We start from the raw sequence: 21,999 nt of genomic DNA on the forward strand, positions 1-21,999 counted from the left end.
CTCTTGTCCACAGATTTATCTTCAGTACCGAGAACTTGGCAAGCTCTTCAAATATTTAAATGAAAGTGGACTTGGATTTTTTTTTAAATTTCCAGGTAATGTATTTGGAACCAGTTTCTTTTGGTCAGAGGACAGAGAGGAATTTGGTTTTGGAGCTACTGAAATTGAAGCAACTATGTTCAGTACCCAGCCAAACACATGGGTCTGAAACTCAAGTGAAAGGTCATCTTTGGGGGAACTAAATTTGGAAATTGTTAGCAAGTCCTAGAAGGTGGCCTCCTGTACCCTCACTGTTGCTACCCAAACAGTCTAGATTTGGTGCGATTAGAAGAACAGAGCTGTAGGAGATGAGGACAGATTTCTCACCTCAATTAGATTTTCTTTCCCATGGATTGACGCATCTGTTTTTCATCACAGAAATGGCCTCCACCTTCAACCCCCGAGAATGTAAACTGTCTAAACAGGAAGGGCAAACCTATGGCTTCTTCCTGCGAATTGAGAGGGACACCGATGGCCACCTGGTCCGGGTGATTGAGAAAGGCAGCCCAGCAGAGAAGGCGGGCCTCCAGGACGGAGACAGGGTTCTCAGGATCAATGGTGTCTTTGTGGACAAGGAGGAGCACATGCAGGTAAACGGGGCATTTGGGCTGCTTCTAGGGTCTCTTCAGTCCCCGTATCTCTGCTGATAATAGTTTTCGGGGTAAGTGGAGCTTTCCTGGCTGCCACTGGCAAGACAGGACACCTTTATGGGTATACTCTCTGCTGGCTGATCAAGTCTCCTACAATTAACCAAGAACTGTAAAAATTATCCCTGGATTTGAACAGTGTCAGGTCTAATATGCAGTGCATGTTTGCTACATGAACTACGCTAGGCAATTTCACATTCACTGTTTTGTGAAATCCTCATCATAACCTATGAGGTACGTATTCCTATCACACAGATGAGGGGGTGCAGGCTCAGGTAACTTAGCTAAGGTGTTCATGCAGCGAACATACGGAGGGTCTGACCTGGCCGCAGTTCTGCCTGCCTCCAGGGAGGCGCTCTCTTCACCCAGGAGGATCCGCTGTGTTCAGGGGCAGCGTGCTTCCCTAGAAAGGAGCAGTCCTAGCAAGAGTCCCCTGGGTGGGGCTGGGCTGCAGTCTAGATTCCAACGGAGGCCCAGCCTGAGCTGTGCCTGGGTCTCGGGAGGGGCCGGCTGGAGATGGCTGCGCACTGTCTGCTCACTGGATGTCAGGGATCCGCCAGTGGGACCTCCAGAGCCAGATAATGAGCCGGATGGTGAGCCCTGCGCCCCCTCCCACCCCCACCCTGGCGGTTGGTAGAGGGTTATTGGTTAAAGTTATCTTTTCCTTTCTTCATCCTAGGTTGTGGATCTGGTCAGAAGGAGTGGAAATTCAGTGACTTTACTAGTTCTGGATGGAGATTCCTATGAAAAAGCCGTGAAACAACAAGTGGACTTGAAAGAGTTGAGTCAAAGTCAGGAGTCGAGTTTGAGTGATAAGAAGCCGCCGTCCGTGATGAATGGAGGAGCACCGACTTGGGCCGAGCCACGGCTCTGCTACCTGGTGAAGGAGGGGACTAGCTATGGCTTCTCCCTGAAAACCGTCCAAGGTGAGCTTGAGGGCGGGGCGTGGACAAACAGCTTTCCGGAAGAAAGGTACTGCTACGATACTGCTGATGACTCCTGTAACTCACTTTCAGTTGCTGTGGGTATCCAACAGCAGCTGCTCTCTCTCCCTTCCCCACACCGGCCCTTCCTTTGCTTTGCACAGCTGTGCAAAGAGGGGTCAGGACATTGGACAGCAGCACCGTGGGGGACACTGGGCACTCCTGTCCTCCGGGGCTTGTTACGCTGCAGCTTTGAGGCCAGAGGGTTGGAGGGTTGATGCTTCCTTGTTACTCTTTTCTAGCTTCCTTAGAGTGAAGGTGGAGGGGAGACTGGAGAATCAGAGGCAAGAAAAAGGAGGTTCCTCATAATGGCTACTTTTAAGAAGAATGATATCTCTTTTCATCTTTCAGAGTGCCCAGGTGGTCATTTATGCAAAAAATTCTTGAGCCCCTATTTAAGTATCAGACACTGTTACACTTGCTGAGGACACAGCAAAAGCCCCCACTCTCCTGTGGCATTTAAATAGTACCCTTGTTGTCGGAGAACAGTTCTTGCCTCGTGCAGGAAAGAATTCAAGAACAAGGCAAAGTGAAAGCAAGTTTGTTTAGAGAGATACACACACTCCATAGACAGAGCGCAGCCTATCTCACTCAGAAGGGGAAACAGCTGAGGTGAAACATACTCCATAGGCAGAACGTGGGCCATCTCAGAAAGGTGAGAGGGAGAGCCTGAGAGGGGTGGGGGGTTTAGTTTAAAGTAAAAGTAGATACACGCTCCACAGACAGAGCGCGGGCCGTCTCGGAGGCGAGAGCGAGCGCCTGCGCGGTGCGCGGCTGTTAGGCTCTATGGGCTCCGTAATTTCACATGCTGATGAGTAGGACGATTATTCCAACTGCTTTGGGGAAGGGGCAGGGAGCCCAGGAATCAGGCCCCTGCCCACTTTTTGACGTTTTAAGGTCAGCCTGGGACCGGTCATGGCACCTGTGGGTGCGCCACGAGGCTCAAGGTCTCCTGGAAGTCGCATCTTCTGCATCTTGGCTCTGACCCGTTGGCCCTGTCCTCAACTGCTGTGTCATTCCTTCAGCGGCTGTGCCCTGGCCCCGTTCCTCCTGTCTCACCCTCAGCTGTGGCCACGCTCTGAGGTGCCTCCCTGAGCTGGAGCTGAGGGTTCCATCGTGATTTGAGAAACCCCAACCTTCAGGAAGCAGTGGAAGCTCTGCTTCTGGAATTTCAGAGCGTCGGGCTGACCTGCCCTCAGCTGACCAGGGTTTTCTAATGGTTTCCCTGGGATTTAGGTTGGAGCCAGAGCTGTGTTAGACTTGGTTCTGTTGCGGAAAGATAGGCCCCCATCCCTGACGAGCCGAAGTGAAACTCAGAGAAGCTCTTAGAGCACAGGAGAAAAGAGGCAGCTTTATGACTTACGAGCAAAGGGGGCTTACAGCAGGCTGGTGCCTTCAACACTGTGAGCCCCCTTTGGGGATGGGGTGGGTGGTTATACAGCCACGGCTCAAACAATAAAACATCGGTGACAGTCAAGAGAGTCATTTTCTTGTCATAAGACTGAGAGGGGCGTCATGATGTCCCCAGGCGACCAGTTTGATCTGCTGAGATCGTTTTCGATCTCTTTATCTCGTAAGCACCCACAGCGTGGTCTTTCTGGTAATTTAGCTTTACTTTGTAAGGTTACAGTTCCACGACCTTCTCCCAGGAGAACGACTCAAAAACCAAGCATGATTATTACTGTCAATTACCAGAATAAAGTAGAAACAGTAAAATTAATAGCTTTAGTTCTAGCCTGGAGCTGTGAGTAGCAACCAGTCAGTCAGGTTAGTTGACCGTTTTAAGGGCAAGCATAAAAGTAAGCCATCTGTTAGCCTAAGTGTGGCCATTTTATTAATTTCCCTTCAGATCCACCTCTAATGTTGCGCCTTCCCTGTCCTGTCTGGTACTGGAGAGGCACGGTGCTGGGTCATAATTTGATCAGTGATAAAGAGCAGACCAATAGTAAACACAAAATAGTCTCCAAGGCTTATTTAACGTGTAGCAAGAGAAATAAACTGGCTATAAGAGGTGTTTCTCAAGTTTGTCAGCTATTAAAACAGTGACGTAGGTGGCCAAGGGAAGCTTAGCATTTCTTAGAGGCTCATTATCTGTAAAATGATAAAAAAAAAAAAGAAATTATAATTCAGATTCTATTCATTTGGCCCTGGTGTAATGTACATGGGGAATGGTGGAGATTCGCTCTGTGAAGAAAATGTTTTCTTCATGACAAATATATAACAAGGTAACAGGAGAAATGTTACGTGTTTAAGGAGGCAGAGTTTAAATTACTGGTATTTTTTACAAATGATTTATCTGGTCATCATGAAGCTACCCTTTACCCAGGCTGAGATATGAGTATCTTGAAAGAGTTGGTGGTATTTTTAAGAAGCACCTAGATCATACCACCCACTGATCCAAACTGCCTGTGTGTCTGTGTGTGTGCCTTCCTCCCCGTCCTGTGCCTCTGTCCTCGTTAGCTGGTGTCAGTGAGATTTGCTGACTCCACTGGGTAGTGATGGTTGGAGATGGTATTAATTAAAGAGGACAGAATGGAGCAGATGCCTCTGATTCTACAAACATGAAGAAAGGGAGTGAGACCCCATGACGCAGCATGGGCGTGATCTGGTACCTCCTGGTTCCAGAGGCTAGTGCCCCCTGAGATCCTCCTTTGCATTTACCTGGGGTCAGAAATCCTATTCACATTGACAAAAACCAACGAGTAATGGCTGTGTTAAGCCGTGTGCTAGGAGCTGTCACTGTAATTCTAGGTCAGAAGCCAGTCTATTTGAGTTAGCCCTAAAACGGAAAGTTCTATTTTTATATCATTGGGAGAAAACCCTTTACTGCTGGACTGTGTGAGGGAGTGGTGACGCCTGCCCACCCCCTTCTCCCTCTCAGGTAAAAAGGGAGTGTACCTGACTGATATAACACCTCAGGGCGTGGCTATGAGAGCTGGAGTCCTGGCTGATGACCACGTGATGGAAGTGAATGGCGAGAATGTAGAAGATGCCAGCCACGAGGAGGTGGTTGAAAAGGTACGTCCCAAAGGAGGGCCCTTCTTACTTGTCTTTCAGTCCACTAACTGGGAGCGACAGGAAGCCCGGAGCGGTGGTTTTTGATGGGAGGAGCACGGTAGTGGAGTTAACCCTTTGTATTAAGAGTGAACAGACTCACCAGCGGTGTAAGCAGTGTTTTTCTTTAACTGAAGTATGGTTGATTTACAATGTTATGTGAGTTCCAGGTGTACAGCAAAGTGATTCAATTATACATATACATACATGTATAAATATATTCTTTTTCAGATTCTTTTCCATTATAGGTTATTATAAGATTGAATATAGTTTCCTGGGCTATAAGGTAGGTCCTTGTTGTTTATCTATTTTTTGGTGGCGGCGGGGGGGCAGGTAATTAGGTTTATGTATTTTAGAGGAGGTCCTGGGAATTGAACCCAGGACCTTGTGCGTGCTAAGCATGCGCTCCACCACTTGAGCTATAACCCCTCCTTGTTTACCTATTTTATATGCAGTAGTATGTGTATATGTTAATCCCAAACTCCTAATTTATCCTTCCCCTCACCCCTTTCCCCTTTGGTAACCATAGTTTGTTTTCTATGTCTGTGTCTATTTCTGGCTTGTAAATAAGTTATTTGTATCATCTTTTTTTCAGCTTCCACATATAAGTAATATTATATGGTATTTGTCTTTCTCTGGCTTCACTTAATTTTTAGGTTCATCCATGTTGCTGCAAATGGCATTATTTCATTTGTATAGCTGAGTAATATTCCATTGTATGTGTGTGTATATATATATGTATGAACTATATATATGTGCATGTATATATATACACATACACACACCACACGTATTTATTCACTTGTCGATGGACATTTAGGTTGCTTCCATGTCTTGGCTAGTGTAAATAGTGCTGTGTGAAGTAAGCAGTGTTAATACAGGTTTTGGAATAGTCTTTGCTAGTTTTATGTTGTCATGAAGAAAGTGTTTTAAAAAACCATTATCTTTTGGGTCTTATCTGTAACTGACTGGACTCCCCCTCTGAATTTATAATAAATTGATTGTTGTGCCAATGCTACTAAACTGTTCTAATACAAGCTGGAAGATAATCAGTGTGGTGATGAATGTCCAGCTACACATGGGGAGCGATGGAAGACCTTTTAGACCCCAATACTTATGTCTCAGAGTGGTTCTATGAGACACGGAAGGCGCTCTGAGGTTTCCCTTCGAGGTCATGTGGAACCTTGAAAACTGACCAGCTTTCCCTTCTCCTGGTAGGAGGATCTTTCAGATAGATCTTTACTTTCATTTCTGTTCCAGTTTTCACCCAAGTGCCTTTCTGGGTTTTTTTTTTTTTTTTAATTTTGGGGCAGGGGTAGTTATGTTTACTTACTTACTTAGTTTTAGAGGAGGTGCTGGGGATTGAACCCAGGACCTTGTGTGTGCTAAGCATGTGCTCTACCCCTTGAGCTCTTCCCTCCCCCCACCCTTCTGGGTTCTCTGAGTTCCAGCTCTCATCTTGGGTTCAGTTAGCGTCTGTGTGGGTGACGCCATACTTAACAAAGGGAGACGGCAACTGTAGAAGGGAAGATAGATACGAGGTGGTGGCGGAGACAGCAGTGCGGCTTACACTCAGGCCTACGGCCCGAACGTCCTGTTGCGTCCAGACCGTGCCTCTGGGTGGAAACTTTCCCGTTTCCCAGCATCCCTCTTGGAGGTTGATGTTGGTCCTCACCTGTGCGTGCTGTTGCAGGTGAAGAAGTCCGGAAGCCGCGTCATGTTCCTGCTGGTGGACAAGGAAACTGACAAGCGCCACAGTGAGCAGAAGATAAAATTCAAGAGAGAAACAGCCAGTTTGAAACTGCTGCCCCACCAGCCCCGGGTTGTGGACATGAAGAGGGGACGCAATGGCTATGGTTTCTACCTGAGGGCAGGCCCAGAAGAGAAGGGTAAGGCACTAGAAGAGAGAAAGCTTGGCGAGGCAACCATCCAATTCTTCGTCCCAGTCTGACTTCAGAGTCCCAGCAGGCCCCCAGCTCCCCATCAGATCCATGATGGAGACAGTGAGAAACTAAAAGGCAGAGCTGGGCCAGTTTCTGTGTCATATGGCGGCCTGATGTTGGGCGTTTCTAGGTTTCCAGAAGCATAAGGCGGCAGAATTTGGGATCTGGACAGTGGTATGCTGGTAAATTGGCTCTCTGGGGGAGGGGGAGCCCTGATTTGTAGCATTTGTGTGTGTGTGTGTGTGTGTGTAGTATAAATACCCCCCATCTCTGATTTCAAGTTACCCACATGCTGTCATAGGATGCAAAGTTGAGAAGTACTGTGTAGGCCTGGTTCTCATGAGCTCATAGGAACCAGCTCCAACACACCACTAGGTCTGAGGCAGAGGTGTGGACTGGGGTCTGGGACTTGAATAGAACCAGGAGTCTTCCTGAGACCTTGTAATTCAACAAGGAAAGAACTCAGGTCCTTCCATGGAAGCAGAATACAGAAAACAATGTAGGTTCAGGCCATGCAAACTGTTACCCACCCAGAGGTTGCTGTTTTCTTTTCATTATATATATATTTCTGTTAATTTATGAACTATTAATTTGGTTCGTAATATGTAGAAACATCCTTGAGGCCTTTGAGAATATCAAATGAATCAGACAAAAATTCTCTAGTCAAGGAGCTTCCAGTTTAGCAGAGAAGACAGGACATGTGTGCCTATGACCGAAGCTAGACGGTCAGAAGCACCGTCACACAGAGGCAAACAAAATACTGGGGAAGTTCAAGGTTGGAGCAAGTTTTTCTCACTAAAAAGGTCCTGGAAGTCCTCATAGTGAAGGTAGCACCTGAGCGCAGGCTTTGTAATGGGAATAGAATGGACGCCCTGGGGTGCCAGTGGGAAGGGCAGTAGTTGTACTCAGCATGCCTTTTATATGTATTTTACAGGGGTCTTAGGCTCCAGCAGAAGTCTCACAGCTTGTTTATTAGTGGCCTTTCTGATTATTTATTTATTTGGGGGTAGGTCAAATCGTCAAGGACATAGACTCTGGAAGCCCGGCGGAAGAGGCTGGCTTGAAGAACAATGACCTGGTAGTTGCTGTCAATGGCGAGTCTGTGGAGTCCCTTGATCATGACAGTGTGGTGGAAATGATTAGAAAGGGTGGAGATCAGACTTCACTGTTGGTGGTAGACAAAGAGACGGACAACATGTATAAACTGGTAAGTAATACAAGGCCATATATTCATGAATTAAGGTTGGAGTCATTCCCTCAGGCCCTCAAACTCTGGCTAAGTTACCACTTCGATTTTCAAACTGGAAAGGGCATAACAATCATCACTAAGGCTGCACTGAAGCTCAGACTGGTAGACACAGGAGAATGCCAAGTGATTAGTACATGAGTTTTAAGTCTTTAGATTCAAGACTTTAAAAGAATTTGCCAGTATAATTGCAGAATTTCTCTTGGTGATCTAAGAAAATCTATGAACAGTAGCCTGGAAATAAGCAGGTGTAGCCGTGACTTCTTCCCACACAGGGAACGACTGGATTTTAAAGTCTAGACCAGTAAGTCCTATTAATCCCAAGTCAAAGCCTAGGAAGGGCTACGAAACGGCTTACAAGCCCTTAGCAAGGGAGTAAACAGATTCACCGAGACAAAGCTGTGTCAAAATACCTTACTGCCTCTTAACTCTTAAAAACAGCTATTGTCTGCATATTTTAAAGTTTTTATAACAGTTTTATCACAAGAACTGAGGTTCATGCTAACTTAGCAGACATTCTGGGGACCTTCTAAAGTACCCTTTGCCTTGCCAGGTGTTGGTCACAAAAATGAACAAAGATGAACTTGTTCTATGTGATACACTATAAAAGAAGCATCCAAAGGTATCGAAATGATACAGAGGGAGGAATATTATGGGTGGTGGTGGTGGTGGTGGTGGTGACCCCTTTTGTAGATGAGAAGACGGAAGCTTAGAGAGACCGAATGATTGGCTCAAGTCACCCAGTTTCGTAAAGACTGAAGCCACTATTTGAATCCACGTTTTAATGCATCCCTCTCAGCACTGCACTTCGACTAAATATTTTAAGACATTTGTGTAAAGTAGATTAAAGAATGAACTGGATGATGGAAAAACTGACGGGTTTTTAGCTAGTTGAACAACCGTGTCTAAAGCATCCTTGATACTGGAACAATGTCAGCCTGAAAGGACATCTCCCACGGCAGGCTGCCTGTTCCTGCCCTGAGCTACTTTATCATTAGATGTGGACAGAGATATGGAGGATGCGCTTAGCATACTTAAGTCACACAGATGACAATGTGCTGATGGATAATTTACTAGAGACTATAATTTATATTCAAAATATCCAGTCAGGATAGAAAGGAGAATAAAAACTAATAAGCTTAAGTTTAAACAGGAATAAATTTCAAGTACCGTGTTAGCTTAAAAGTAAATTGTACGAATATCAAATGGTGAGACCTGATTTGATGACTTTAGAAAAAGCAGAAACTTGGTGATACTCTAAATAGCACCCAAGAAAGGCAATTTAAGGTTGCATTAGTTGGCACTTGGCTTTTGGAGATAATAGTACTACTGTACTGAGTTGGTCAGACTATACTTGAAATTGCTGGCAGTGTAATCTTGGGCCACTCACCCTCCCTGACCCTGTTTCCTTTGCTGTAAGATGGGGGTAGCTACTGTGAAGGGTGGCTGTGAGTGTTAAATGAGGTAATATTTAGAGCACTTAGAATAAATCCCTGGCACATATAAATGTTATTGTTTAAATATAATTTTATTTTTTATGTTGAAGTATAGTTGATTTACAATGTTGTGTCAGTTTCAGGTGTATAACAAAATGATTTAGTTGTACATACATATATATGTATTTCAGATCCTTTTCCATTATAGGTGATTACAACATATTGAATATACTTCCTTGTGCTATACAGTAGGTCCCTGTTGTTTGTCTACTTTATCTGTCTACAAAATTGAATCACTTTGGGGTACACCTGAAACTAACGCCACGTCGTAAATCAACTATACTTCAATTAAAAAAAGACACTATGGGAATACTTAGCTTGAATAAGCATAGACTTTGGGGAAGAGAGAATATTTTCAAGACTTTGAAAGGCTAAATGGTAACTATGTGAGGCGATGGATGTGTTAACTTGATTGTGGTAATCATTTCACAATGTATATCAAATCATTATGTTGTACACTCTGAATATATACAGTTTTGTCAGTTACTCTTCATTAAAGCTGAGAAAATATATGAAGCAAAAATTGACAAAACTGAAAACAGAGATACAGTTATACAATAGTTGAAGACTTCAATATCCCATTCTCAATAATGGGTAGCACAACCAGACAGGAGACAGGGGAGGAACCAGAGAACTTGAACGGCACAGGCCCGCTAGCCCCGACAGACAGACACAGACACAGAGCACTCTAGCCAACAACAAAACACACAGTCTTCTCAAGGGCACACGGGATAGTCTCTAGGAAAGACTGTACGTTAGGCTGCAAACTAAGTCACAGTAGCCAAAAGATGGAAACCACCCAGGTGTCCACTGACAGATGAATGGGTGAAAAAACTGGCGTATGTATGAAATCAAAAAAAAATTTGTTTTGGTGGAGGAGGTAATTAGGTTTATCTGTTTTTAGAGGCGGCACTGCGGATTGAACCCAGGACACACTTAAACGTGGTTACATGTTTATACTCATTACTCCATAACCAAGCTCAGTCTTCCTTTAGACCTGTCCTGTTTTGGGTAGTAGAGAATTTGACAGCCCATAATCACACGTATCTGAAGGAGAAGTGGAACGTGCAGTACTTTGTAAACTAAAACAGCTCATTTAATTAAGTGTAACTACTCATACTTACAATTAATGTTTTTCCCTTTATTTTCAAAAGGCTCGCTTTTCTCCATTTCTCTATTATCAAAGTCCAGAACTGCCTAACGGTTCTGTCACGGAGGCTCCCGCTCCCGCTCCCGCTCCTCTAGCTGCCCCTCCGGAGGCCTCAAGCCCAGACACTGCAGAGGAAGCAGGCGACCATAAGCCCAAACTCTGCAGGCTGGTGAAAGGTGAAGATGGTTATGGCTTTCACTTAAATGCGATTCAGGGTCGGCCAGGCTCATTCGTCAAAGAGGTATGGCGATGTGGTTCCAGCAGCCCACGAACACAGCCACGATCAGGAGGGTCTCACTCGGGCTCACATAAATGCTGTTATGGTCCCGTGCCCTTTAAGATAGCCACTGGTACATCCTAAGCTCACACCTTTTGTTTCTTAAACATCTGCTCCACCTAATTGAATTGTCTCTTTAGATACTTTGAAATCAGATGAACAGAATGAGTGGCATGACTGCAGTTGACAGTCACCGTCAGCTCTGACAGGGAGTGACACTTGTTTGTTTCTGTGCACTGAGCATAATGCCCCTGCCCTGTAGGGGTCGACAGAAGACTCTCTCCATAGCTCTCAAGTTGGGAGTGAAGGAGGGGGACCTATAAAATCGCATGTCTTCAACCCGTAAGACAGACAGTGGAAGTCAGCCGCTGTGACACTGCTCGTTTGAGTACGGAAGTTGTAGCTTTCGTAAGCAAAAAAGCATGGGAGCACACCCCCAACTTCCGCACCTCAAGGAGCAGTAACATAATTAAGAGTAGGTTCTCCAACTCCCCATCTTGCCTCTGAAGAAAAGCTAGGCTAACATGCTTTTATCGTGTTTGAAAGCCCTAACTCAGAAGCTCTGTTCACAGGTGCAGAAGGGCGGCCCTGCCGACCTGGCGGGGCTGGAGGACGAGGACACCATCATTGAAGTGGATGGAGTGAATGTGCTGGAGGAACCCTACGAGGAGGTGGTGGACAGAATCCAGAGCAGCGGCAAGAGTGTCACGCTCTTAGTCTGTGGGAAAAAGGCCTACGATTACTTCCAGGCTAAGAAGATCCCTATTGTTTCCTCCATGGCTGATCCCCTGGACGACATCCCTGACTCCGAAGGAGGAGCCCCAGCGGAACCCGAGCACGACTCTCACCTGGCAAGGGAGCGCGTGAGTGCGGATACGCTACTCTTAGTGGTGTAACTAATCAGAGTGTGGCAGAGTCCTTAGCAAGCGCAGCACGTGTCTGTGTTTACCACAGAGTTCCTGAAATGCTAGGAAATGACAGTGTAGACAACTAGCAAATCCAGCTACCACGAGGGAGAGGAAGCAGCCTGAAGACAACAGGCTTCTTTCTCAGAGCACGGAGCTGACAGTAACTATCTAGAATTGATAAAGCAAGAAATAAAAGCAGCTTACCAAAATTATAATGGGAACCACCCAGAGAAACTGAACCAAACTATTTACGTATAAATTCTGGGATCTGCCATTTATCAGCCTTGGGCAAATGGATTTATTCTCTATGCCTCAGTTTCCCCACTTATCAAACAAGGATAATTTGTAGGACTGTTTTCAGGATTATATTAACTAAGGCTGTTACAGTGTTTTGAACAGTGCTTGGTTCACGGTAAGCATGAAAATGAATGATGGTGGTTAGAGAAAGTATTTTTTTTAAATAACTAGCAGGCATTCAAGTTTTATTACTGCATAAAAGTAAACATTGTTCTGCATGTATTTGGATTAGATAAATTCCTTGGTACGTCTCAATTTCTTTTCATAGATGAACTTGAGGTCCAAAAGTAAACTGACCATCCAAGCTCAAAAAGCAAATGTCTGGCAAAGCCAAGACACTAAGTCTTCTATTCTTACTTCCATTACATTAATCCTGATTGGTAATGTGAAACACAAACACTCACTCTCAGTGAATACATGCTAGTTCTGTCCATTTGGACCACTGAGCAGACCACCACAGGCTGGGCGGCTCGCAGACAACAAGCACTCACTGCTCCTGTCCTGAGGCCGGGAGGGCCACGGCCGCGCCCCCGACGGACCCGCGCCTGGCGGGGGCCCTCTTCCGGGACGCGGACCGCTGGCTGTTGCTGTGCCTTCACGCGGGGGGCCAGGCTGATGGCTGCGGGGAGGCACTGCCCTCATGACCTAGTCACCTCCCAAAGGCCCTACCTCCTGGTAATATCACCTCGAGGAACTGGATTTCAACATACGAATTTTTGGGAGACACAAACATGCAGACCACAGCACACATGACAGCCACTGGCCTTGTAGTCTGGACTGTTTCACAGAGAGAGGATTCTGGTTGTCTGCTACAATTCTGTTATCTCTCTACAGGAAGTCGATTACAGTACTGTGCTAGCTTTATAGGAGAGAAATGTGTGTGTGTGTGTATATACAGAGAGAGAGAGAGAGAGACAGAGAGAGACAGAGAGACATGAAGAAATAAGGGGGTAGGGCATAGCTCAAGTGGTAGAGCGCATGCTTAGCGTGCATGAGGTCCTGGGTTCAATCCCTGGTAACTCCCCTAAAAAATAAAATATGTAAACCTAATTACCACCCCCCCCCAAAAAATTTAAAAAAATTTTTGTTAGTGCTAAATAGTAAGCAGGAAACAAAGCCAAGTGTAGAATTCAGGCACCGGGCTTCTCCTGAGCCCGACTTAAGCCAGGCAGCTCCAGGAGAGCAGACCGCCAGCTCCTGATGTGCACTCTTACCACTCACAGACCATGTTTCCTTTCGCACAGGCCCACAGTACAGCCTCTCACTCTTCTTCCAGTTCTGAAGATACGGAGATGTGATGAGCACAAGCAGCGAGCGGTTCTGGCTGATGGCTGTTTCTGGGTATTTGATAGGAGTCCTTTCCCAGGGAACGAGCTGCCACCCGTTTACTGTCTGTCAGGGAAGAGCTCTGCTGGAAAGCAGTTCATCACGTCGGACTGTCTCCTGCTGCCACCTGTCCTAGGGCAGCTACTGCAGACGGCTTATTTATGGTCACCTTGGGAAAAGCGAAGGCAGGAGCCAGGTGCTTTCCATGTGATCTCTTCCGAGCTTCAGGTTACCTGCATTTCTCTGTGTGGTGTTATCCCTTCTACAGGCCCCTAGAGCACTGACGACGATTCATAAATCATAAATCTGTGTATGTGAGAGATGCTGTTAAAGTGTCCCAGTAGACCAGCTTATTAAAATCATGCTTTTCTAAGACTGCTGTCATTGCTAACGTCAATGTCATTAAAAATGCTTTTTAAATATGCTTCAATTTTCCCAGATATAACCTTAATAGAGCTTTTGTTTTTGATAAACTTCCTATGCTTTAACCTTAATTTTGCCTCTAGAAACCTCAAACAAAATAAAACTCGGAATTATATCCTAGCAATAAAGAGACTTTCTGGTAATAAAATTCAAGATTTTTTAAAATTGCAGTTCTGAGTGTCCTACAGAATCTCCAACAGCTTCATTTTACAGATGGAGAAGCTGAGTCCGAGGCTGGGGAAGCAACGTTCTCCAGTTAACAGCTACTCCTCATTTCACCCCACAGCACGAGGGGCAGATGGAAAGAAAGAGACGTCATCACTGAATTGAACGCAGGGTAGTCCACTCTTAAATAATACTAAGTTGAAAGGAAATCAAGAAAAATGACGTACTTCGAAATCTCTCTTGGTGGACCCTATTTCTGTCGCCATCATTCCTTCCCCATAACAGATAACCCCTTGCTTACTTTAATGGGGCAGCGGTTGGGAGAGGAGGGGTGGGATGTCAGCTCACGTGAGATCACACAAGCGTAATACCAAGCTATCCTTGATAAAATGAAACTAAGGCCAAAGTGTTACCACCTCTGATTTTAATGATAGTCAGTCTCAAGGGAAAGCTATAACTTTCTCTATGTGATCCTCAACTTAAACAGAAACCCTGTGTGCCTGACCAGCTGCCTTAGATTTCTCCTATCCAGAATTCCAGGGTGCTCTCCCCCCTGGTTTCTTGGCTCTTTCCTCCCTCCACGACCTCCTGTGCACACCATCCTCAAAGCCCCGCCGGGCGCTCCGGGGCAGGCACTACCTGAGTTCCTTCTCTCGCTCGTGTCCCAGCTGATGTTACTGCCGATCACAGTATCATCTGCGAAGGAAGATGTCAGCTGGAGGTAGACGTGCCACCACAACATTTTGTTTGTTTTAAAGATATTGGGCCCTGGTCCCCTCCATCTTTTCCCTCTTATATCCAAGTTCAGACTCCACTGGCTGGTGGCAGTCTGTAATAGGCATGAGTTCAAGGTGCCATGTGCTTCTCCGGTGCCTGTTTATGAGCCAAGTAGAGGAAGAGAATGCTGGAGAGAGCACTGACCAGGAAGATCACGTCGAACCAGCGGTGGTAGAAGTTGAACTGCAGCTCCCCGAGGACCTCAGTGACAATGGTGCGGTACTCCAGGGGCATGCTCATTCGGATCAGCAGCACGGAGGAGACAAAGTACATGCCCTGAAGTGACATGGATTAACCCAGAAGTCACTGTGAATGTAGTGAGGGACAAGCCAAGGGAACTTGAAATATTTAAATGTATGAAACACATTTCTGGTATCTTACAGCTGTAAACATGAAGCTAGTTCATTAAACTTACCATTATCTGTGCTAAGAGCAGGACAATGACATTGGAAGACTTACTGCTGGAGATGGCATAAAAGAACTGTCAAGAAAGGGAGGAGAGATGAATTTATACAGAACTACTAGATTCCTGTGTCAAAAACATTTTGCTATGTAGTATGGCTAATGTTTAATTAAAAGTGTCTCTTCCATGCCACAGTTCTGTATAGGACGATTCCTGTGATTAAGGCTATAAATCAGAGGTTTAAATTGACTGCCCCAAAAGGGTCCAGTCATAGTTTTCCCAGACGGACAGTTGGTTGTTTTAAGAATCATAACATGAAAGGATTCCAACTGCCATCAAACGTTTCAGAAGCTATGTGATATATGTGACTTTAACATCACGATAAAACATTAAAAGAAATTACTCCAGGCCACTCCAAGCCCTGGTAACTGTTACTAGGCTCCTGAGATTTTTCTACAACTTCTAGGTGCCTGGAGATCCCTTCTGCCCTCCCAGCCTCTGCTCTCCTTTCATTTAAGCAACTCTTGGAACTTGAAGTCCCTACCTCTTCTACCAGAGAGGAGTTACCTTCCAGCTCCATGAAGCCTTCCTGTGCTGATCAGAAAACAGCTGAACACTCTGCTCCTCTTAACTTCCATATCCTCCTGACAAGGGATTCCCAGCGCCTGCCGAGTCCCTACCAAGTGCCAGGGTCTGTTCTAGATGCTGGTGACACATCGGCTAACAAAACTGCCGGTGACTCACTCTGTCACCTTCGGTAAATGTACTGACCTGACTGGTGCATGACGTAAATGCATCATCGCCTATTCTGTGTTAGTTTAACTTTTTCTTTTCTTCTGCTGTATGTCTTTTAAATATTTATGACTGCTCTTCAAGATCTCAGAAGGCAGAAATCTTAATCAGGTAAAATCATCTCACGGTGCCCCATGTACTTAAATAAAGTACTTGTTAGCTCTGTGATACAACATACCTTGGTGAGAGTGATCAGCAATCCTCTGATGGATGTGACGATGATTATTCCAACCAGGATGAAGGAAATGTGTTGGGACCAGAACTTCACCTGCCACCATCACAGGAAGAAAAAATACTTGTTAAATCTCTGTCCAGAGAGATGAAAAGACTAAGCAGATGCATTCTGACTGCTTATGTGGCTATGAGAGGAAACTTCACTAGCCCCTACCTGATCTTAAAATAATTCTTAGGGAGGGAGGAAAATGAGTAAGTGGCAGCTGAAACACCTGTAGGAAGACTGCAGACTTAAAATTAGCAGACTTAAGACTCAAGGGGGGAAGAAAGCAGACGAAGGGAAGAAAATAACAGTAATAAACCAGAAGAAAGAGAGCTAAGGACGCCGTTTCAATGCGGTAAGTGAAAGGCACGAATTAAAAGGAAACCGAACAGCAGCGTGATAATTTTTAATATATGTGAATGACAGTCCTTGGCTCACCCAAAACTTTAAGGAATTTTTCTTTTTGTAATAAAAGAATATACAGACAGTCTCAGCTACAGTCTAGGAATTAGCTGACCTCCCTTTGAGTCACATGATAATTGTTTCTCCTCTTGGACTGCTTCAGAGTGAGAGGGAGCTTCGGTACCCTGTGCTTGATTGAGGGCTGAAAAGCATGGGAAGGGGAGCTGCACTGCTAACATCTAGGAGACGTTCATTCAGGATGATGAAATGCGGAGCGTGTACTGAGGTGCAGATGGAGGCAAACACATGCACAGCAACTAGCCTCCGTGCTGATGAGGAAGAGCGTTTCTAAAAACTCGCCCCAGCAAAAAATTTAAAAGAGGAAATCACATATGCAACAGCAGTAAAACATACTTCACTGTATACTTTATATATCACTTGAAGGAAAGACACCATGCTCCTTCACATGGAGAGGGTACACTGTCGATTCATCATCAAAACGTACACTTTCGACTGTTTCTCGAGGAATGGAGGTCAATTTGCTCCGGTATATCTTCATTTTGTCCAGCTACCAGGGGCATGTTGAGCTGAGACGGGAGACGGGTGGCTGGGGGAGCATGCAGTCTGTGGCCAGGATCCTAGCACAGCTAAATGGCCCTCGGAGGGACGAAGGACATGACACTGGTCTTGTTATCAAAGTGCTAATCAGCTAGGATCACTGCCCTTATATATACTAGTCTATAAATAAGACATTAAACTTAAATCGGGACAAAGAGTGTGTTTAATGACAGTATTATAAAACAGGTAGAAAGATGATTAAAAAGAAACTTTGTACACAGGTTATAGTTACCATTTTTAGCTCAAAGTCCCATTGATAAACATAATTTTTACAGCAGAAATCATTTCAGTTCTAACACAAAACACTAATTAGTGGTTAATTTTCTACCAGAGGAATCAAAGGTGAACTGTGTGTTTGAAGACCTTAAGGGTCACAGAGAGAAGTATGTGAATATTTGGTGAGGGGTAGCTGGTGGGAGGTAGTTGGTGGGGGGTAGCTGGTGAGGGGTAGCTGGTGAGGGGTAGCTGGTGGGGGGTAGCTGGTGGGGGGTAGCTGGTGAGGGGTAGCTGGTGGGGGTAGCTGGTGAGGGGTAGCTGGTGGGGGGTAGCTGGTGGGGGGTAGCTGGTAGGGGTAGCTGGTGAGGGGTAGCTGGTGGGGGTAGCTGGTGGGGGTAGCTGGTGGGGGGTAGCTGGTGGGGGTAGCTGGCTACAGAGCAGAGGAGGAACTGCAGAGATGTCCAGCATCCAAGACAATAAGCCCCGGCATTACTTATGGTTTTATGCCCTTTACAAATCTGCCATATAAATACGCCAAAATACACAGAGGTGAGTGAGAAGAACAGAAGCACAAACGAGGACTTATAGTAAGGAGTTAGAATCTAAAGTATTGTAATTTACAGCAGGTAAAATAGAAAGAAATAACAAACCAGGATTTTGATACAATTCTTACGTCAAATTGGATTCCCAGATAATTCACAGTGATTTCAATGCCTCTTGTGACAGGATCAGTTTTCCCAACTCGATCAAAAACGATATTAATGGTTGCCTGCAGAGACATACCCTTTTACATTAGCGGGTCTCAGTAATCACTATTTCAAAAAAATGATTCAAAATAATGAATTAATCACCAAATGTATCTTGCAAGTGGATATTCCTAAAAGTGCAATTCTACTCTCAATTTAAAACATATATAAGATATAACTATCCTATACTTCTTTTCCACACAGAGTAAAGGGAAATAAGGCTACAACATGAAAACTTATCAGGAGCCAGAAAGGTAGCACTCTGGTAGACAGAGTCAGGGTAAGAGAATCAAGGACTTGCAGGGTCATTCCCTGTGGTTATTCTCTGAAAGCTCCAGGAGCAACCACTCAAACAAAAAGACAGTTACAGCTGGAGATCAAATGGAATTATGAAAAATACCTCATATAACACAAAAGAACGCAGAAAAAAGAACACACGGGACAAATAACAACATATAGCGACATGACTGTTTTAAACTCAAGGTATCAATGGTCACCTGAAATGTAAATGGTCCAAACCAGCAGTTGGCAAGCTCTGCCACTGTTACGTGACAGCAGCCACAAGCAACGTGTAGATAAATGGGCTCGGCTGTGCTCCAATAAAACTTTTTCAATAAAAGCATGTGGTTGCTGGATTTGCCCTGTGGGCTGCAGATAGCTGACTCCTGGTCCAAATATGCCAATCAAATGGCAGAGACTGGCAAATTAGATAAAAAAGTAAGACCCAACTCTTATGTTGCTTAAAGAAAATTTTAAATACAAAGATACAAATAGGTTAAAAGTAAAAAGATGGAAAAAGATGTATTATGCTAATGCTAACCGGCAGAAAGCTGGAATGACTGTATTACTGTCAAAGCAGATTTCATAGCAAAAAATACTGCCAAGGATTAAAACGCTAATTTCATAGTAATAAAATAATCCCTTCAACATGGGGTACATGATGACCCTAAATGTGTATATACCTAACAACAGAGCCTTAAGGTACATGAAGAAAAACTGGTAGAGTTAAAAAAAGAAATAGACAAATCTACAACAATAGGTGGAAATTTCAACCCCCCCTCTACAATTGATAAGTAGTCAGAAAACCAGTGAGAGTACAGACACTTTCACAGTACGATCAACCACCCTGAACTAGCTGAAATTATAGGCCGTTCCACCCAACAAGAGCAGAATACACGTCCACTCAAGTGCACGTGGAACACCCGTCACGGCTGACCATATTCCAGGCCAGAAAACAAATCTCAATACATTTAAAAAGATTCAAATCATACAAAGTATGTTCTCAGATCAGATGGAATTGAATTAGAAAGCAATCACAGAGTGATACTCAGAAGATCCTCAAGCGTTTTATAACGTTCTTCTAAATAACCCACAAGTCAAGAAGAAATCAAAAGGGAAATTAGAAAGTATCTTGAACTGAATGAAAATAAAAATACATCAAAAAAGTTGCATTTGTGAGATGCAACTAAAATAGTTCTTAGCAAGAAATTTATAGCACTGTAACAGTTATATCAAAAAAGGTTTCAAATAAACGATCTTAACTTCCACTTTAAGAAGACCCCCAAAAAGCAGAAAAAGAGAAATAAAAAAGAACAGAGCAGAAATCAATGAAATAGAAAGCAAAAAAGCAATGGAGAGAATCAACTAACCCAGAAGCTGGTTCTATGAAAAGTTCAATAAAATTGATAAACTTCTATCTAGACTGATCAGGAGGAAAAGAGAAGAGACAAAATGGCTAATTTCAAAGAGGAAAGAAAATTGTCAATATTAACGATGAGAGACACCCCTTCACATCCACTAAAATGACTATAATCAAAAAGATAATAAGTGTTGGCAAGACTGCGGAGGAACTACAACCATCGCACATGCTGGCAGGAATGGAAACTGGTGCAGCTGCTTTGGAAAACAGCTTGGCAGTATGGCAGTTTATTAAAAGGTTAAAGACCTGATTATCCATGTAGAAAATCCTATGAAATCTACAAAAAGCTTCCAGAACTAATAAGGGAGTTTAGCAAGGTTGCAGAATAAGAGATCAATATATAAAAATCAGTTGTAAATTTATATACTAGCAACACTCAGAAACTGAAATTATAAAACATTCTTATTTATAATACAATAAAAAAAACTAAATACTTAGGAGGTAAATCTGACAAAAGATGTGAAAGATCCACACACTAGAAACTATAAAACCTTGCTGAGAGAAACTAAAGATCTAAATAAATGGAGAGTTGTACTATGTTCATAGATTCAGAGACTAATTTTGTTAAGATGTCACTTCAAATTGACCTGAGGTTCAGTGACATTCTAACACAAGTTTCATCAGGTGTTTTTGTAGGCATTAATAAACTGATTCTAAAATTCATATGGAAATGCAAAGGTCATAGAATAGCTAAAACAAGTTTGAAAAATAAAGGCAAAAAATATATGCCAACAGAAAAGAACGGAGTACAGAGCCAGCCTCACATATATTTGGTCAATTAGTTTCTGACAAAATTGCAAAGTCACCTCAATAAAGAGAGAACACTCTTTTCAACAAATGGTCCTAGAAGAATTGGATACCTATGTGAAAAAAAATGAACTTAGATTCATACTCTAATATCAGAAAATTAACTCAAGATAGATCATAGATATAAATGTAAACCTAAAACTATAAAATTTCTAGGAAAAAACATATGAAAAAAAATCTTTGTGACCTTGGGTTAGACAAAGATTTCTTAGATACAACACCAAAATAACCCATAATAGGAAAAAAAAAAAAGACAAGTTAGCCTTCATCAAAATTAAGAATTTCTGTTTTTTGAAAGATACTGCTAAGAGAATGAAAAGTCCCTACTGACTGGGAGAAAAACATTCTGACACACTCTCAAACCCAACAGAAAGGAAAAATACACCTAATTAAAAACTGGCAAAAAAGTTGAATAGACACATCACCAAAGAGGATACACAGGTGGTGAATAAGCACATGAAAAGTTGTTCAATATCATTAGAGATCAGGAGAATGCAAATTAAAATGATTCGGTGCCGCCCAACACCTATCAAAACACCTAAAGTTGAAAAGACTGACCACAAAGTGTTGGCGAGGATGTGGAACAACTGAAACTCTCAAACACTGCAGGCAGGAATGAAAAATGGTACATCTTTGGAAAAGTTTGGCCGTTTCTTCAGAAGTTAAACCTACATCTGCCACATGGCCCAGCCATCCTACACCTCTGTGTTTTCCCCCAAGAGAAAAGAGAGCATATGTCCATATACAGATTTGCACACAAATGTTCATAGCACCTTTGTTTGTAATATCCCCAGACTGAAAACAAGTATCTATCAGCAGGGAAACAGGTGAACAAATTGTGGCATATCCATACAAATGGAATACTGTTCAGCAACAAAAAGGAACTAACTATCGGTACAATCAGTGACATGAATGAAACTTAAAATAGTTATACTGAGTAAAAGAAGCCGGGAGGGGCTTCAAGATGGTGGCAAAGGAGGACAGGGAGCTTACTCTCTCCCAAGAACACATCAAAAGGACATCTACATGTGGAAAAGTTCTGAGTAAAAGAAGCCAGACAGAAAAAGGGTATATACTATAACATTCTATTTACATAAAATCCTAGAAAATATAAAAGAGTGTACAATGACTGCAGATTAGTGGCTGCCTGGGGACTAGGGCTGTGGGAGCGAGGTATTACAAAGGGCCTTGAGGAGGCTTCTGGAAATGATGGATGGATATGTTCTTTATCTTGCTTGTGTCAAAACTTACCAAACCGCTCACTTTAACTATGTACAGTTTACTGAATGTCAATTATACTTCAATAAAGCTGTTTTAAAACGATATGCTCTCCTAAAGGCTGCATCTCAGGAAAAACCTTTTAGTAGC

General features: G+C 43.7%; 2 protein-coding genes across 7 annotated transcripts in view; one reads left to right on the plus strand and one right to left on the minus strand.

Annotated features, from left to right (window-relative positions):
* The window catches only part of PDZK1 (PDZ domain containing 1), a 30,116-nt gene extending 16,325 nt beyond the window's left edge, over positions 1-13,791 (plus strand). For 4 of the 5 annotated variants that reach the window (XM_072946688.1, XM_072946689.1, XM_015246288.3 and 1 more), the window contains 8 exons: positions 418-629; positions 1,366-1,612; positions 4,551-4,687; positions 6,417-6,612; positions 7,677-7,873; positions 10,563-10,799; positions 11,408-11,698; positions 13,285-13,791. In XM_072946688.1, the coding sequence (XP_072802789.1) occupies positions 420-629; positions 1,366-1,612; positions 4,551-4,687; positions 6,417-6,612; positions 7,677-7,873; positions 10,563-10,799; positions 11,408-11,698; positions 13,285-13,338 (1,569 nt within the window). In that variant the 5' untranslated portion in view covers positions 418-419 and the 3' untranslated portion in view covers positions 13,339-13,791. Of the gene's footprint in view, positions 1-77; positions 96-417; positions 630-1,365; positions 1,613-4,550; positions 4,688-6,416; positions 6,613-7,676; positions 7,874-10,562; positions 10,800-11,407; positions 11,699-13,284 lie in introns of those variants that run through there. The other variant, XM_031688890.2, reaches the window with a different exon arrangement.
* Positions 13,792-14,361: 570 nt separating this feature from the next.
* Positions 14,362-21,999, minus strand: part of GPR89A (G protein-coupled receptor 89A) — a 34,105-nt gene continuing 26,467 nt past the window's right edge. Inside the window, exons 11-14 of one of the 2 annotated variants that reach the window (XM_072946692.1) lie at positions 18,053-18,148; positions 16,105-16,194; positions 15,147-15,212; positions 14,362-15,007 (exon numbers count right to left, since the gene is read on the minus strand). In XM_072946692.1, the coding sequence (XP_072802793.1) occupies positions 14,801-15,007; positions 15,147-15,212; positions 16,105-16,194; positions 18,053-18,148 (459 nt within the window). In that variant the 3' untranslated portion in view covers positions 14,362-14,800. Of the gene's footprint in view, positions 15,038-15,146; positions 15,213-16,104; positions 16,195-18,052; positions 18,149-21,999 lie in introns of both variants that reach the window. The other variant, XM_072946693.1, reaches the window with a different exon arrangement.

Source organism: Vicugna pacos, chromosome 21 (assembly GCF_048564905.1).
Source record: "Vicugna pacos chromosome 21, VicPac4, whole genome shotgun sequence".
In the NCBI taxonomy this organism is placed as follows: domain Eukaryota; kingdom Metazoa; phylum Chordata; class Mammalia; order Artiodactyla; family Camelidae; genus Vicugna; species Vicugna pacos.